We start from the raw sequence: 15847 nt of genomic DNA, 5'->3' as shown, positions 1-15847 counted from the left end.
TGGAGATAAAGAATAAAAAAAAAATAGATAAGTTTGTAGAGTTGCACTATTTATAGAATTAAGAAAAATATATTCTAGAGTTGGAATACATAAGTCGATAAAGTCTCTTTTTAGTACTTTTGTTATCTATTCTATTTTAAAGTTGTAAATACATAATCTATTGGGAATGCTCTAATTTATCTTTAACCCTCAAACCTGTCTTTGCTTTTTGTAGCTCTTTTATGTTCCCTTTTATTGTCGTTTAATCCGTCTTTCCTATTGTCGTTGAATATTCATCATATTACCTTTGAGGGAAACTATGATCTGATTCAATTTATCTGCTCATCTTCTTAATACGAACACCTTGTGCTCCTCGGTAGGGGTGTTAGCAAGAGAGGACTTGCGAACAAAGACAAGAAGAAGAAAATAGACCATTAAAGGTTCAAATCCCCATAAAGTTTAAGGTTTAAATTTTATTGGATGCAAACAATTTTTCGAAGCCACGCTCGCGAGCGAAACCTAAGTCTTACCCGATTCATGTGAAGGATGACACTTTTCACAAGTCAGAGATTTGCCGGATACAGGTGAGTTATTTTAAGGAGCCAACAAAAACAAGGGATATAGGCAACATCAATTCCGCTGCTTCAACATTTAAATGGTACTTAAAACAAAAAGAAAATTAGAGTTAACATGGTTATGGGCGTTCCTGAAGCTCTAAATTTACTTAAATGGTACCAAAAAATAAAATCAGATCAAATAATGTGAAGTATTGTATAGTAATCCATATATACAGAGTAAGGACACAGAGGCACAGGAAAACCTTAATAGTAGGCCATCAAATCTCCTGAAAGCCAAACCAAGGCATTCACAAACAGTAAAAGCTGCTATCAAATGTTCACAATCCAATCAATTGGTTTTAACTGATCATCAGCTAGTAAGGTGGGTTAAGTTTCTGGAGATGCCGACTGTCCTGGAGTCCATGGTATAGCGTATTCAGCAAAAATTACCCACCCTTCAAGAATCTGCAACACCACACGCAGCAATAACATTAAGTAAGCTATTTCATAACAGCCTAGTTTATGCCAAAGTGGTCCAAAAAAATTACATGGCAAAACTTAGACATGGTTTCCATCATAAATCATTCAATACATGATGGCTCACACACTAGTATCATCTTAGCTTTTTATCAAGTACAAAAATTGACAGGAAATTCAAGGTAGATAGACCTCTCCATACATCCCTTTCACTCCTTTCTCTGAATCCTTTAAGGTGGCATAGGTCACAAATCCATAGCCCTTTGAGTATCCAGTAGCAGGGTCTCTCGCCACCCTGGCTGAAACATAGGCAAAAAAAAGTTATCAATGGCAGAACCGAATAATCTGTAGGCAGGGAACAGATCAGTGATCACAAAAAGTTCATTAACTAAACCAATGCATGATAATATTTCAATAATAACTCCTTACCACCATTTATCTATTCCAAATTTATGAATCATCCCGGAAATTTTTGTATTTGATTATATAGTGTATACCCACTATGTGATGCACACAACACAGTTAAAACATAAGATAATGACTTTAACAGTATATTTTTTTGATTGGTAAATTACACATGCACCAGGTGGACCTGGAACCTGCAACCACACCCTCACACCGTTCTTAGAGGGGAAGGGAGGGTCATTTGAACTATAAATCATTGGCATAAGATTATAAAACTGACAGTTATCTTTCTTAGGTGAAATTTTTCAACAACAATCATAAGTTTAATATTAAATAAGCTGAGTGGCAATCAACTGAACCCAATCTAACCTATCTCAAATATTTTGGGTTCACTGTTCCAGCTCCTGCATATCCAGGGCCACTTCATGGGACTCAATTATCCAGGCCCACTTGTCCTTTCCCATTTCCTTATAATGCCTTCATGCAGTTACATACTTGGAAATTTCTATGCTACATATTTGAAAATATTTGACAGACAGAAAGGAACTGTTCCAATGGTAGCATATGCCAAAATAATGAATGCACAAAGAAAGGTGAAATACTCTTCACCCATCCAAGAATAACATGACACTTAATAGTAATTTCAAAGAAATCCAATTTCTTGGTGTGTACCAATTATCAATCCTCCCTGACAAATTCAATCCTTAAATCACTTTCAATATGCCATAAACGGCCTATACTGATGAAAAAACAAGAAGTGCAAAATAATAATCGACCTCTAAAGCAAATGACAATTTGGGATTCAGTATCACCAAAATTGATTTCTTTTAGTTGTCTTTATTTGGGATTCAGTTTCCTACTGACAAAATGCAAATCTTGACAAATTGAACATCACAGGACCCCATAAACAGTTTAAGAATAAAGAAAAATAAAAAAGGCAAAACCAGTTAAAAAAAATATGGCTTTACCATGAACAACATCGCCAAATTGAGAGAAAGCTTCCTGAAGTTTCTCTGATGTTGTTCTCTTGTTAAGCCCTGTAAGCACAAATGTCGAATGATTCTATCAAGCCATAATCATGCATATATTACTCCAACAGCACAAAGGAAATTTCCTGCTAATACAAGTAGCTGCCAAGACACCGGCCACAGTTAGTGGCACTCCCAACAGTATAACTTGGTCGATCCCCCTTATAAACAATTGTAATAGAATAAGACAACCTCCTTCCAACCATCCATTGGCATCAAGCGGAAGGAATAATGAGAAATGCCTACGAATTTTAACTTAAAAGAAGATAGACACCAGGGAACCTATTCTTAATCCATCAATAACGTAACCGACTAACGATTGGAGCCTGCTAATCTTTTGATGGAGCATAGTTCAAGGAGAATCTTTCTGGGACTCTATATATTTATTCATTTATTTTGCCGCAATATACATATGATATTTATTATAAATCTATTTCTTTGCACCTAAATTATCTTTTCTGGGAAAAATATAAACCAATTCGCAATAATTTAAAAATCCCAAATTCAAGCTTACTTAATAAACCCATTGCTTTAGAAGATCCCAGATTCTAAATCAAAATCTGAAACAAAAGCTCCTCATGAGTCATGAAGAACATAACCCAGAAAATATATACCACCAAGAAATGAATAGAGCGCTCTCTAGGCTTGCTAAAAATCTCAAACAAAGAGATAAGACATTAACAATCAAAACCCAATCATGGTAAACGATAACTAATCGTAATTGCAATTCTTGGTGGCGCAAGTATTACCGTGGACAAATAGGGTCGTCGAAGGAGTGACAGCACGCTTATCATTAGCATTAGCATCAGAGGCCGAAGCAGAAGCAAAAGCAGAGGATTGAGAAGAGAATACTGAAGTGGATAGAAACCGCCTCACAAGTCCGGGCCTGAGCGCCATTTCTTGTCAGCTTTGTCCGATACTGTGGAGCAAACGAAGATGCTTTTGGGCGTGGCAGACAGCGAAATGAAAACGAACCAAAAACCCTAAACCCTCACTTCCATTTTTATTTTTGTATTAGTTTGCCCAGATGGTCCGTTTGTTTGTCAAATCCGAATATTATTTAAATTTACTGTGTGAATTAGATTTGATTTTATGAAATAAAATTTGAAAAAGTTTAATAAAATATAATTTATTTTTTAAAAAAATAAAATATTATTTCGAATATTATTCGAAATCCATCTATCTTTCATTTTTTAATGGCAAAAAATGTCAAATTCGTCCGGTTGATGAACTTAATTTACAAATTACACATTGTGGTATAAAAATTAATTAAGAGGTTCATATGGTAGGTGAAATTAACAAATTACTCTTTAAAGTCAATTTATGTCTAATAACTTAACAGAAACCGTTAGGTTGCCACATCAGCATCATCAAGCCCAATAAAAACGCGATCAGTGTCCCTCTCAATAAAAATTAATTAATATATTAAAAATTATTATTATTTTTTTTTTAAACAAAGGGGGGTTTAGGGGTGGCCACGCGGCCACCTCATAAGCCGGAGGTGGCTTGAAGCTCACCCCCAACTCTGGAGTGGCCCACGAGCCCCCTAGAGGTGGCATTGGGTGGCCTGCGAGCCACCCCTACCCAAAGGGGGTGGCAGACCCTCCAAACCCCTTATTTTATTTTTAAAAATATATATAATATTTTAAATTTTAAATATGTTATTGTATTTGTTTTAAGAGTGACACGTGTCACATTTTTATTGGACATTACGTGACAACATAATAATTTTCTGTTAAGTAGTAGATGAAAATTGACTTCAGAAAGTAATTTATCAATTTCACATACCACATAGATCTCTGATTTAGATTATTTAGTTTTTATACCACATACCACGTGAAGTGATTGGTAAATTAAGCTAATCATACTGACCATTCCCCCCCCCCCCCCCCCCCCTAGCGTTAATCATATCCTCTCATTGTTGGTCCGTGCGCACTAGAACAACAAAATTCCAAAGAAAAATGATATTTTATCATATAAAGACATAACTATTGACATAACTATTTACTTTTTATTTTTTTTATTTTGTTAAATAAAAAATACAAAAGCATACCACAACCCATTTACATGATTTTGGAATTTTTTGTTTATATATATATAAAATAAAAAATAAATAAAAAGAGTTAAAAAAAAAAAAAAAAAAAAAAGTAAAAAGAAGGTATAAAATCAAAGAAAATAACAAAATAAATAAATTGCAATATGTGAAACTAGTTCTTTAGGAACTATGTATGATTCTTCTCTATTATTGTGTGTTTTACTTACTACTCAATACTCTATTTTATATACATGAAATCATAATGAGAGGTTAAGCAATATGAAATGGTAGTACATGAATCAAAATGCTACATCAATGGATTTATATAAATATTATAGGAATTCTAAAAGATGATACGAAGGTGTAGAATTCTAAGAGCTGAAATTAAATGGTCATCCCACCAAATACATGAATGCATTCATATATATATATATATATAGGATGTGGTGTAAACAAAGAGTTTTGGGCTCTGGCGATTATTTCCTCTTACTACAGAAACCTTGTGGGAGCGTGTTAATGGAGGAGGGCGCTTCCCTCCTTCCCAGTTTCTTTGGTGTTAGGTCTGTATATAAATACTTGTTTCCTTTCTTCTTTTCCGGCGTCGACGGCTCCGTTGAGGTGAAGGGTTTGTTTTTTCTTGTGGTTTTCTTTCGATTATTGGGGTGTAATGGTGGAAGTTTTCTTATATTTCCTTGGGGCTTCTTTCTTGGATTTTCTGGTCTTTCGTGGTGCCCAATACTAAAATTGCTTTGGAAATTTTGCTATGCTGCTGATGGTCTAGATGCCCACACCGGAGACGATACTTGCTCAGGGTCTGTCCGTGGTTGCTTGTAGCGGAGGAGGCTTGGGTTCCTTTACTGGAACAGCGATCTTGGGCGCAAAAGGGGTTCGGCGGTTCTAGTGGTTTGGATTCACCGGTTATTTCGCCATAGGGGTGACGTGTGGTACTAAATCTGGACCAGCAGTGTTTTTGTTTGAGGGCAATTTTTGGGTGTGGATAAGGGGCGATTTTCATGGAAGGAATTCGAATTCTCCTGGAGTCTCATAATGTATATCCAATAGTTTCTTCGGCTGTGATTGATTGATGGCCTTTTTTTGGGTGCGGTTTAGGAGAGTTTTTCATGAAACGTTTCGAGAATTTGCTGGAGTCTCAGAAGGTATATCCAACCATTTGTGTAAAATGGAGAAGTGGGGGAAATGGCTCGGCCATTGCATCTATAGTTGTCTTCTTTTCTTTCTTTTTTTGTGTTTTGTTGTTGTTTCCCCTTAGAGTCTCCCAACCCCTAAGGTTACATGGAGTTTTAGTCCCCTCGGTGTTGATTCGGTGGGTTGGTTTGTTGGTGTGTGTTTTTTGGCAATTTGCTTTGTGTTAATTAACCTAGTCATTCGTTTTTGTCCAGAATGTATAATCGTCTCCTTGTTCAATAAGAGATTTATGTCACTGTAGAAGCATCATTCTGTCTGGCTAAGTCATGTTTGTAGCATTTTTGTCTGTAATTATCTGAGTCTTGCGGCTCAAGTGAGGTATACACTTGGTTGGTGGTGTCTTGTGTACACCTATACGATGGTTTGTTATGTTGAGTGCAACTTCTGTCCGGTCATGGCATAATACAAGTGTTTTTTGCCCACCAATCAGCATTTGACACATCAGCTAAATACAAAAAAATGAAATGAAGTTGATGTACTGGATCCCTCTCACAACTCTCAATTTTTCCCTTCTAAAAAAACATCCTCCCCACCGCTCAAATCACGATCAGTCCTAAAGAAAAACTCCTCCGGCGACTCCGGCCTTCTCGGTAGGTTGCAGGTTGCTCCTGAGATATGACATTGCTGGAGAGTATGGCGCAAGAGCTCTGCCGGTCGGATCGGCTCAATCCTAAAAGCCAGACCAGTCAAGTTGGCTGGGACCAAGTCGGGATCGAGAGGGACGAATCGTCCCCGTTAAAGACTTGAGGCTATTAGGCGCCGATGGAGCAATGGCCTGCATATTGTTTCCAAGGATTGGACTTTACCGGAATTAATTGAAAAGAAAAAAAATGGAAAAAGAAGAGACTCATGGCGTGGATCTCTTTTATGGTTTCAGAATGTTAATTCTTTTATTTTCTTCTATTTGAGTGTTTTCTCCATCTACCGTACCTTAGCCACAAAAAGGAGCATAGTTCTCTGTTTGTATGCCGAGAAGACACAGGAAAATGAAGGAAAACAAATCTTAAAAGCTAGACCAGGACGCATAGCAATATCCCGATCCTCACTTCTGGGGGTCCCAAAAAATCCTCATTTTTACCTTTAAAACAAAGAAAAACTTCCCTTTATACCAAATCATGAATAGAGGCGGCGTGGGTGAAGGAGAACCCGCGATCCGACATGGGGGGGCGACTCGCCTCGTAGAGATGGGCAAGGGAAGGCGAGTCGGCGACGTAGAGGGCTTTGAAGTTGAAGTCCTCGAAGACGAACTCGTCGATGGCACGTTGGACGGAGGGGAGGGAGAAGAGGGGCTCGGTCAATAATAGGGAGGACTGGGAGGGGCTGATGTGGAGGGAGGAGAAGAGGTGAGCCCAGATGTCTCGTTGGAGGTCGGGGTTGATAAGATAGCCGCGGGCCCGCGGTCGAGGGAGCGGCGGACGGCGGCGGAGGTGAAGTCGAAAGAGTCGTCGTGGGAGGAGGAAGTGGAAGGGGGGGCGAGCCATTTCTTGGAGGAGACGGGGCGGAGGAGGCCGTTGGGGAGGACGGCGGACGGGTCGTGCTTGCCGCCCAGGCCGGCCTTGATGAGGCCCCCTCCGTTGTCCAGGACCACCACCGGATGAGGCAATTGGGGTTGCTTTTTTCTTTCTTTTCCAGCCAAAACGTGCTTACCAAAAATAAATAAATAAATCAGAAATTAAATCCGGGTGTTTTGATTCTATTTTAGTTTCTTGCTCTAGGCTCACGTGTTCTTGCTCAAGCTTACGTGTCAACTATCCATTGGAAGGCAAAAAAGGCTACCTTTTTGCCATGACCTGATGGAAGTTATGCCCTTGTTGGGCATCCTTATGTATCCTTCTTTTGATTAATGAAAAAGGATGTAATGTAAACTAACTTATTTACAGCATCCACTCAGATTTAGACACATCAGTTTGATACACAAAATAGAATAAACGCAAAAACACTGGATTACCCGTATGGTTCCGGAAACTACCGATCCACGTCCACCTTCATCGGACTCTTCTGCCAAACGCCACCGCCGAAATCGACGGAAGGCCACCATACCGCCTCTTACGCATAAAGCCCTCCGATCGTGATTTCTCTGAGAAGCCACGCTCCCAAGAATTTTCTCGGCAACCAATCGGATCAAAGAGAGAGAGTGAAAATGGGTTTCAGTTGGAAGAAGAAATCAGGGGCAAAAGTTTGCTCAGTGACTCAGAGCTCGGTATAGGACATTCAGCATCTATTGACAGCGGGGACTAAGATCGTCGCTGTGGGAAGAAACTACGCCGCTCATGCCGCCGTCCCCAAGGTCTCCCCTCCTCTCTCTCTCTGTCTCTCTCTCAACATGTCTTTTTTTCTTTTTTCTTTTTTTTTTTAAGGGCTTTACCACAAAGGGAGCCCTTCCAGAAATTCTCGAAGGCCAAGGCCAAACCCAGGAATAGACGTGCCTCAGTTAGAACCTCTCTCAACATGTCTTAATCCTCTGTTTGATTCCCGAGAAACCGCAGGAAAAGAAGAACAAAAATAGGAAATTTGTAGGACTGAAAAGGAAACGGGGAGGGTTTCGACTTGTGGAAGCTCAGTAAAGGATGTTGTTGCTAGCTTGCAGAGTAATGGTGGCGAGTTGACTCAGTAAGGGACTTGGGTGGGGGAAGGAGTGAGCTTCCGCTTGCACGAAGAGTGGGGTTGAGATTTTGATGATGGAATAACTGTGATAACGAAAAGGATTTGGTGTTTTTCATATCTATTGTATTTTGTGTTTTTTTTTGACTTGTCAACCTCTAATTGGATGCTGAACAATATAGGCTTTACAGCCCATCCGGATAGGAGGTATTCTCTTGTGTAAATGGTTATGTCATGGGCGGCAACATTTCATATCTCAATTCCAAATTCTTCAAACACCATGGATAAAGGAAATTGAAATAGAAAACCGGTTGAGCTCACTCTCCCCAACAGTTAATGCCCATGGCTTCTACTTCTGGTTTCAACCAAACCGACACCAACGCTGGCTCATCCTCTTACTTCCAGAAAACAGTTGAGTGTTTTTCTCTACTTTCTCACAACAAAATCCTCCATTCATAATTTGCTACTTCTCTCTACCTTCTGACAAAATTTGTGCATTTTTTTTTTTACAAGGTGTGCTTGCACGATTGGTGGTTGATAAAAGCTGGAAAGGACTTCGAAGGGAAACGACTAGCCGTTGCGGGGTTTACATCCAGAGAGTAATCTCTCTCTCTCTCTCTCTCTCTCTCTTGGGGTTTAGGGTTTTGTTTTCAAGAATTTGTATCTTGGTTTGATAATTGCCCTGTTTTGGTTGTAGAAAATACATAGAAATTTTGAATTTTTTAAGTACATTTGAGAGTAGTGGAAACCTTTATTCTGGTAAGCCACTGTTGTATTTGGAGTGTATCAATTCAGAGGTCCTAAAAAAGAATCAAGTGTATATTTTTGTTTATCTTCCTCTATTATCTCTTCAAACAGGCAGTGTTTTTGCAAACTTTTATTGTATCGATTATACAGTAAGTGTTCATGAACGGAGAGAATGTGTGAGGGTTTTTACTTTTGGGGTTGATTTTAATTTTTTCATTTATTTTTGGGTTCAGACAACAAGCTATGCGAGTGTTTTCCTCGGCACCTATAGTCAATAGATACGATGTTTTTACGCTGGAGACAGCCGACGGGATATGTGTAGTGCTGAATGGGTTTGTTAACAAGCAGCGCACTAACGATAATGGGTTTCCCTCCACGGTACCGTGTTCTTTTCTGTTCTGTTCAATTTTTTTATTTTTTTTTCCCAAGGTATGGTTTGGAAAAATGACTATCTAGTTGGTTACTGTGGCATTAAGTATTTTTCGGATATATGCTAATATGCTATGATAGAGTTCTTTGTTGCATAGGTGTTTGTAGAGGTGTTAGCAACCGAAATGGTCTCAAAGAAATGGTTTTGGCAAAATTCTTGATATTATGGCCTAGTCTTTAAGAGAGAAATGCTGTTCTCTATGCTTCTTTCTTCTCATTTTAATATCTTAATGCAATGAAGAAATAAGCAATGATGAAGGGGTTTGTATATGATTTGTTTTTTCTGTTTCAAGCACAGAATAAAGTGAACTCTATGCAGACATTTTGTCTAGGTCCAAGATCATGAAACTGGCATTGACATAAAAGATCAAGTTGTAGCTCTGCTTGTCCATTTAACATTCTCTAAAAGTTAGGATTGCCATTGACTATAGACATGTCAATCCATTGTAAGGTTGCAAATGGCATTCCATTTGCTAAATTAACAAGCTTGCTCCTGTCATAAAGCTGACTCTGCCACTAATTGCAGCTTATATCCTTTCATTCTAAACAGATTTTTAGTCATTTCGTGTTTGGCTTTCCTCCTGACTGGGAAGAATGTGCTGCAAAGCTCTTGGAAGGAGATTCTTCCACTGATGTTCTTTCAGGAAGTACCTCTGATTTAGAGGAGTTTGCCACTCATCCAGAAAGTAATATATTCAATGCCAGTTTGTTTAGATCATATTTAGTTAGTAAATTGATCCATACCTGATAATTCTGTGAAATTCTTAAATTTGTCTGTTGAAACATTTTTTATCGTCTCTCCATCTGCTTGGAATATGCTGTAGTTGCAGGCGAGAAAACTGTTAGTCCATCTTCAGAACAAACTCCGAATAATCATGAACAGGTTACTCATGAAGATAAGCATGACATTGAAGCTCTAAAAGGTTGTTCTCATAATGCCAGATTGCGGAATTTGAAAGGCAACCTGAAGAATGACCCAGAATCTAGATGTTATGTGAAGCATAAAAACAAAAAGTTGAGTCCCAAATCAGAGACATTTGAAAACCCAGATGGAGCAAAAGCGAAGAGTTCATCAGGTACCTCCAATCAATCCAAGGGCCAAAAGATGGAAGGAAAGGGCCGAATGTTGGAAAAATTGTCAGTGAATGTACAAAGCAAACAGAAGGAAGAGAAATGGGCAGGCAATGGGTTGAAAGGCACAAGAAATAAGATAAATTCCGTTCTGTTGGTCTCTGATGATGTGAGCAATATTTTACAAAATAACAGCTCTGAATTTGAGGGCATTGATATCTCCAGTCTGCCTGCTGATGAAGTTCAAGAGCCATTGCATGAGAACATCATAAGAAAGAAAGGTGCTGAGCACGTCAAAGATGGTTCAGTGCAGAATTCTGCTGCCAAAAGCGTGCTAAACTGTGGAAACATTATGACTCAAGGTGGTATGCAGGCAAGGAACAATAATTCAGCTAGGTCTCCCATTGGGCGTGTTAATAAAAATCATACAAAGGACTTGAAGAATGCAGTAGATGAAGGAAAAAGCGATGCTAAAGAACAAAGCACGAGCAGAAAGAAAATATTTATTGTTTCTCCAGAATCTTTGAGTTTTGGACGATCTAGGTCAGGCAAGTCTGGCACTCAATATGCTTCTCCCTCCCTCCCTCCCTCCCTGTGGTACTAATTGAATTTATTTCACTGAGTCAAATCTTAGCATGAAGTCAACCTCATAAATCAAACACAAAATCATTTTTTTTTTTTTTGGAAATGGTTGAACTCCCCATAAATTGTTAAGCGTCATTTTTCCTAGGTTATGCTTTCTCCTGATTATTTGTTTTGCATATGTTGCAGGGAGAATACTTCTGCCGACCTTGCAATTCTGGCGCAATCAACTGCCAGTTTATGATGCGGTTTGTACCTTTTCTACCTTATGCGTGGTGGCTTAGTCTTGAATAGAACGTGATTGTACTCTTCTAACATAGTGTCATTGGTTGATATCTGGCAAATTTGCACATAGATTCTGTTGACAATATTGCAACCAGAATTCCGTGGTCAGAAGTTCAGAACTTCAAACTCAAAACATCAGAACTCCAATCACATAATTATATCCATGCTACCTAGTATTGTCAAAACAATTTTGTAGTGTGATGGTTGGTTGTTCATGGACTAGCTGTACCTATCAGTTGACTACACAATTTCTTCAGTCTTTCAACATTACCTTTGTTTTTTTGATAAGTTTTTTTTACTCCAAGGGGAGAGAAATGGTAGATTTGAACTAGTGACATCCGCTTCATGAGACTTGCTCGTCAACAGATTGAGCTATCCCTTGGGGTCCTTTCAACTTTACCTACGTTAAAGTAGTAATTAAATGATTAAATTCGTCCTTCCTTATCAACTTAAGGTTTTAAGATAAGTGGTGATTTAACCTAGTATCAAAACATTGGTAATCCTAAATCTGTAATTTACCTCTCATTAAAGCTAAAATATTCCATAACTTGTTGAAGGAAAGTTTGAATCCACCTGTAAGGGAGAGTAATAAATAGTAATTAAATCAAATTCTTAATATTTTGTATTTAAGAATTATGTGTTGTCTAACATTTTAGTGTTGGCAATCTACATATCATTCCGGCTTGGGACGAGCTGTGTAAAAGACAAGGTACTAAACATGTTAAGGCTGAGTTCTCTAATTAGATAGCATTACTTGATGTTTATATTTGTAAGCATAGTTGTTAATGTGCAGTATCATTTTGTCATATAAAAGTAACTAAGTAAGGAAACATGTGTTCACTCTCTTTCTAAATGCTTCCACTGTGTTGCTTTATCATGTCATTCGTTATGTCCTTATGGAAACTTTAATTCTTACCAATTATGAGAAAAAACTTATTTCAAATGAGCATGTCTTCCTTTTTCCAATTGTTTTTTTTTTTTTTTTTTTTGGGGGGGGGGGGGTGGAGGCGAGGGTGGTAGTAAATATATGTGCATTGAGATATGTTTGTGTGTGTTTCATTCTTTCTTATTATTTTTTTGTGTATTCAGGATCGTAAAATCACTGGAATTAAGGATGAGGTGGCTGTGATAGGAACATCAAGAGGTTTGTCGCCTATTTAACTACTAAACATCTTTTTTGGGGGGAGGGGGTTCAGATTGAAAATGATACCCATATATACATACATATTTGGCTCGAAAACGCTTAAACTCTTGTTGTTGTGGAGTTCATGAACTTCTGATCACACATGGTCACAAGTATCCATAATGTCTTGTCCCAACCATTTTAGTTTGGCCATATGCGTCCTGTCCTGAAATTTTCCTGTTAAAGCCCCATTTATACATATAGGTTCTAGTTTTGGCTTAATGAGTTACAACCATGTACAATATCGTATTCCTCTACCCTCTCGATAAGTTTATTCTGCCAGTTGCCATTTTCAGCTGTTTAAGCTGTATCTACCTGCAGCTGATGGTTTTGCCTCACTGTGTTTTAGGGAGTAGATCAGAACCACAGAAAAAGCAAAGGCTGTATAAGTGAATTTGACTGGAAGCTTTTGCATTTGCTATTGATTTAAGGGGAATTGAGAAGGTACGTGCCTGTTTAGCAACACCTTTTTTTTTCTTAAAAAAAAGAAAACTAGAAAACATAGGGGAAACACTTTTCCATTGAAGTGCACAGTGATACGGTGACAGTTAACACGGGTGTGTGGTGGCCGGATCACCCTCTAAGCCCCAAGGGGGTAGTTGGCCACACCCGCATCTGTCTTGGGGGTGGCCAGCCACCCCCTCAATCCTCTTTTTGTTTTTGTTCTTCAATACTCTAGCTTTATATATATATATATATATAAATGTTCGGGACAATTTCCCTAAAATTGTTGAAAATTGTTTTCAGTGATGCATCCAAACGCATTTTCAATTTTTCAATTTTTCTATACCAAAGAAGTTTTTCAACGAAAAAAACACAAAACTAGTTTCAGTTTTCAAAAGCAATAAACACTTTTTGAAAACAAAACATAGAGAATATATATATATATATATATATAAAATTAATTTTATTAGTAGAAAAACAATGGCCATAAACAACTAGTACTACGATCTGTGTGGGAATAAAAAAACGAAAATGGATAATTGTCAAAATTTGTGGTCGTTTTGGAAATCCGAGAATAATAGACCCGAGGGTGTATCTTTCTCACCTGTTCAAGGGAGACCAACTGAACATGCAAATAAATTCCGACAGCTTTTGGTGTTCACCAGGTTAATAAAGGGGAGAAATGCGTAACTGGGTAGAATATGTCTACGAAACGTGTTTCTTTGACATGGCATTGTTCCTTAGAAAACTCTACCTGGTGTAGGCATAGTACCGATTACCAAGTGTACATCTAGTAAAGATGTTTATGGTCGTTACCAGTATCATCATATAAATTGACATTCACAGACACATGTTTGTCATTATAGAATATAGGGAGAGGTTAGCATAAGTCACTGCCATTTTCAAAGAATTACGCGTATGGTTTAAAGCAGAACATGCAAGGAATAGTGCAGTTTATTTCAAATACTTGATTATCTTTGTTCTAAAACAGTTGTTTGATGATTAGCAGGTTTTGGAAATCAGTTCAAGTGGAGCAAGATGTATCGACGTAGGGGAGTGGACTTTCTTGGGTTTTTTGTTTTTCTAAATTTAACCCCTTTTTTTTGGTCAGATGATAGGAATTTGAAGCTCATGGCGTCTACTCCATTGCGGTTGTGATTTAGCCAAGACACCAATTGTTTGTTAATCTGTTGAATTCCTGGTTCATATATACAACAACACAGTCACGCTAATGAAGTAGGCTTTAAGATTGCAGGCACATTTTGGAGGATGATTTTTTGCTCGAAACTTATTACAAGCCATCATAGAGAAACTATTGTTGGAGTCAACTCATTTTACGTAGATATGTTGAAACTTGAAAGTGACCGTGCCTCTCCTGAAGTGTAATAGACAGCACCTTCCCTTGGGGGTGGCCGCGCGGCCTCCTCCGACCCTTGGGGGTGGCCGTGCAGCCTCCCCCGACCCTTGGGGTGCATCATTTTTTTTAATTTTATTTTTATTTTTTTTAAAAAAAATATTATTTATTTATTTTTTAATTAAATAATCAATATATAATAAATTATTATTTTACACAACTTTTCAAAATATCAATCATTATACACAACTTTTTAAACTTCCAATCATTTTTTACCATTAAAATATAATATTTTTCAATCTCAAAATTCAACATTCAAACACAATTTTTTACCTCGATATTTGTAAATAGAATTAGAATTCAATTAGAATTCTCAAAATTCAATACTCAAACGAACCATTATTTTTTGCTTTCCCTCGTATTTTAGGGCAATTGCTAAGATACATCGTTTTGTATTCCTTGGGTAACAGCGAGATTGAAAAGCAGAAGAAACAAAGTCATTGACTACCACATTAGAGCATCTTCAGCAGGTACTCTTATGAGCCATTTTGCTCTTCCAGCAAATTAGCCAAAGTAAAATTTGTGTTATAGTGAATAGCCACATTTGAAAGTTAACTGTAGTACACTGAGTCAATAAAATATTGATTCTTAGCTTTTCTCTCCCTTGCCTCTCATCTTCACCTTCACAACCCATACATCGATATGCGCTATCCTATAAATATTCGCAGCAACTCATTAGATTCAGTATTGGCCCTCCTGTGGAAGACTTGCCTCTCCGTCTTCGCTGCATCTGGTCATCTGGTGTCACTGACGCCATTTGCCGTTCCAACAACATCTTTGATTTCAGATTGCATCTCACTCTCAATCATATCAACGGCGTCAAGTCCTCCAACATCATTGTCGACCCCAAGCACAGCCTCTGGTTTTGCCGATTCACTCCCACCAGCAACACCACTTCCTTCTCGCTCCTAATCTTCTTCCAAAGCGGCAGCATCACACTCCTGTCACCCTCCTTTGTTGGTTTCAGTGGCCCAGACAGATTGGCTTGGAAGGTGTTCTTGTCGAGTGGGCTAACCGCGACCACGAGGCAGCCAACGTGGGCAATCCAAATGTGATTGATCTGTCGGGTTCGGAGTATCAAGCTATTGCCAAAATTGATATAGAGAGAGTGAAGAAAAATAAAAAAAAAAATAATTGAAAATAATATTTAAATAAAATATAGAGTATAATAGAGAATCTGTTGGAGTATGTATAGAAAAAATAATAGCTAAATTAAAAATTTGCATACCAATTGTAGTTGGGAGATTTAAATAAGCCATCAAACAAAGAGTTTCATATCTTGATTTGGGGGGGGATCTTAATAATAGATATACTTTTATGTTTTTATGCTTTTTAGATGAAGTGCAATTTAATGGTTTAAATTACTTGACCATGTAAAAGATGTGATCATTGAATTTTAGCTGT

At 38.0% G+C, this 15847-nt stretch overlaps 2 protein-coding genes and 1 long non-coding RNA gene across 9 annotated transcripts; 1 reads left to right on the top strand and 2 right to left on the bottom strand.

The window, feature by feature from the left end:
* Nucleotides 1–728: 728 nt before the first annotated feature.
* On the bottom strand, nt 729–7774 carry LOC133872761 (organelle RRM domain-containing protein 2, mitochondrial-like). 3 transcript variants are annotated; one of them, XM_062310359.1, is made up of 5 exons: nt 7636–7774; nt 3196–3365; nt 2387–2455; nt 1206–1312; nt 729–1001 (listed from the first exon to the last, which is right to left on the bottom strand). In XM_062310359.1, the coding sequence occupies exons 2-5, from the start codon at nt 3341–3343 to the stop codon at nt 924–926; spliced, it is 402 nt and encodes a 133-aa protein (XP_062166343.1). In that variant the 5' UTR covers nt 3344–3365; nt 7636–7774; the 3' UTR covers nt 729–923. The 3 variants fall into 3 exon arrangements, with proteins under 3 accessions (XP_062166343.1, XP_062166344.1, XP_062166345.1); XM_062310360.1 differs by lacking the exon at nt 7636–7774 and having other exon boundaries at nt 1216–1312; nt 3196–3486; XM_062310361.1 differs by lacking the exons at nt 2387–2455; nt 7636–7774 and having other exon boundaries at nt 3196–3487.
* Nucleotides 7775–7834: 60 nt separating this feature from the next.
* On the top strand, nt 7835–14374 carry LOC133872760 (kinetochore-associated protein KNL-2 homolog). 5 transcript variants are annotated; one of them, XR_009901072.1, is made up of 10 exons: nt 7835–7974; nt 8471–8699; nt 8802–8887; nt 9269–9413; nt 10015–10150; nt 10289–11083; nt 11307–11365; nt 12492–12546; nt 12935–13029; nt 14039–14261. XR_009901072.1 is itself a non-coding variant. In XM_062310358.1 (9 exons), exons 2-9 carry the CDS (start codon nt 8625–8627, stop codon nt 14185–14187), a joined length of 1500 nt encoding a protein of 499 aa, XP_062166342.1. In that variant the 5' UTR covers nt 7835–7974; nt 8480–8624; the 3' UTR covers nt 14188–14374. The 5 variants fall into 5 exon arrangements, 2 of the variants coding, with proteins under 2 accessions (XP_062166342.1, XP_062166341.1); XR_009901074.1 differs by lacking the exon at nt 12935–13029 and having other exon boundaries at nt 10289–11078; nt 14039–14121; XR_009901073.1 differs by lacking the exon at nt 14039–14261 and having other exon boundaries at nt 10289–11078; nt 12935–13018.
* Nucleotides 14375–14742: 368 nt separating this feature from the next.
* Nucleotides 14743–15835, bottom strand: LOC133874177 (uncharacterized). The gene is made up of 2 exons (XR_009901217.1): nt 15672–15835; nt 14743–15525 (listed from the first exon to the last, which is right to left on the bottom strand). It is a non-coding gene; the product is annotated as an uncharacterized LOC133874177 (long non-coding RNA).
* Between the last annotated feature and the right edge of the window lie 12 nt (nt 15836–15847).

This window comes from Alnus glutinosa, chromosome 7, assembly GCF_958979055.1.
Source record: "Alnus glutinosa chromosome 7, dhAlnGlut1.1, whole genome shotgun sequence".
NCBI classification, from domain to species: Eukaryota; Viridiplantae; Streptophyta; class Magnoliopsida; order Fagales; family Betulaceae; genus Alnus; species Alnus glutinosa.
Note: the sequence above shows the minus strand (reverse complement) of the source record. Positions and strands in the feature narration are given on the sequence as shown.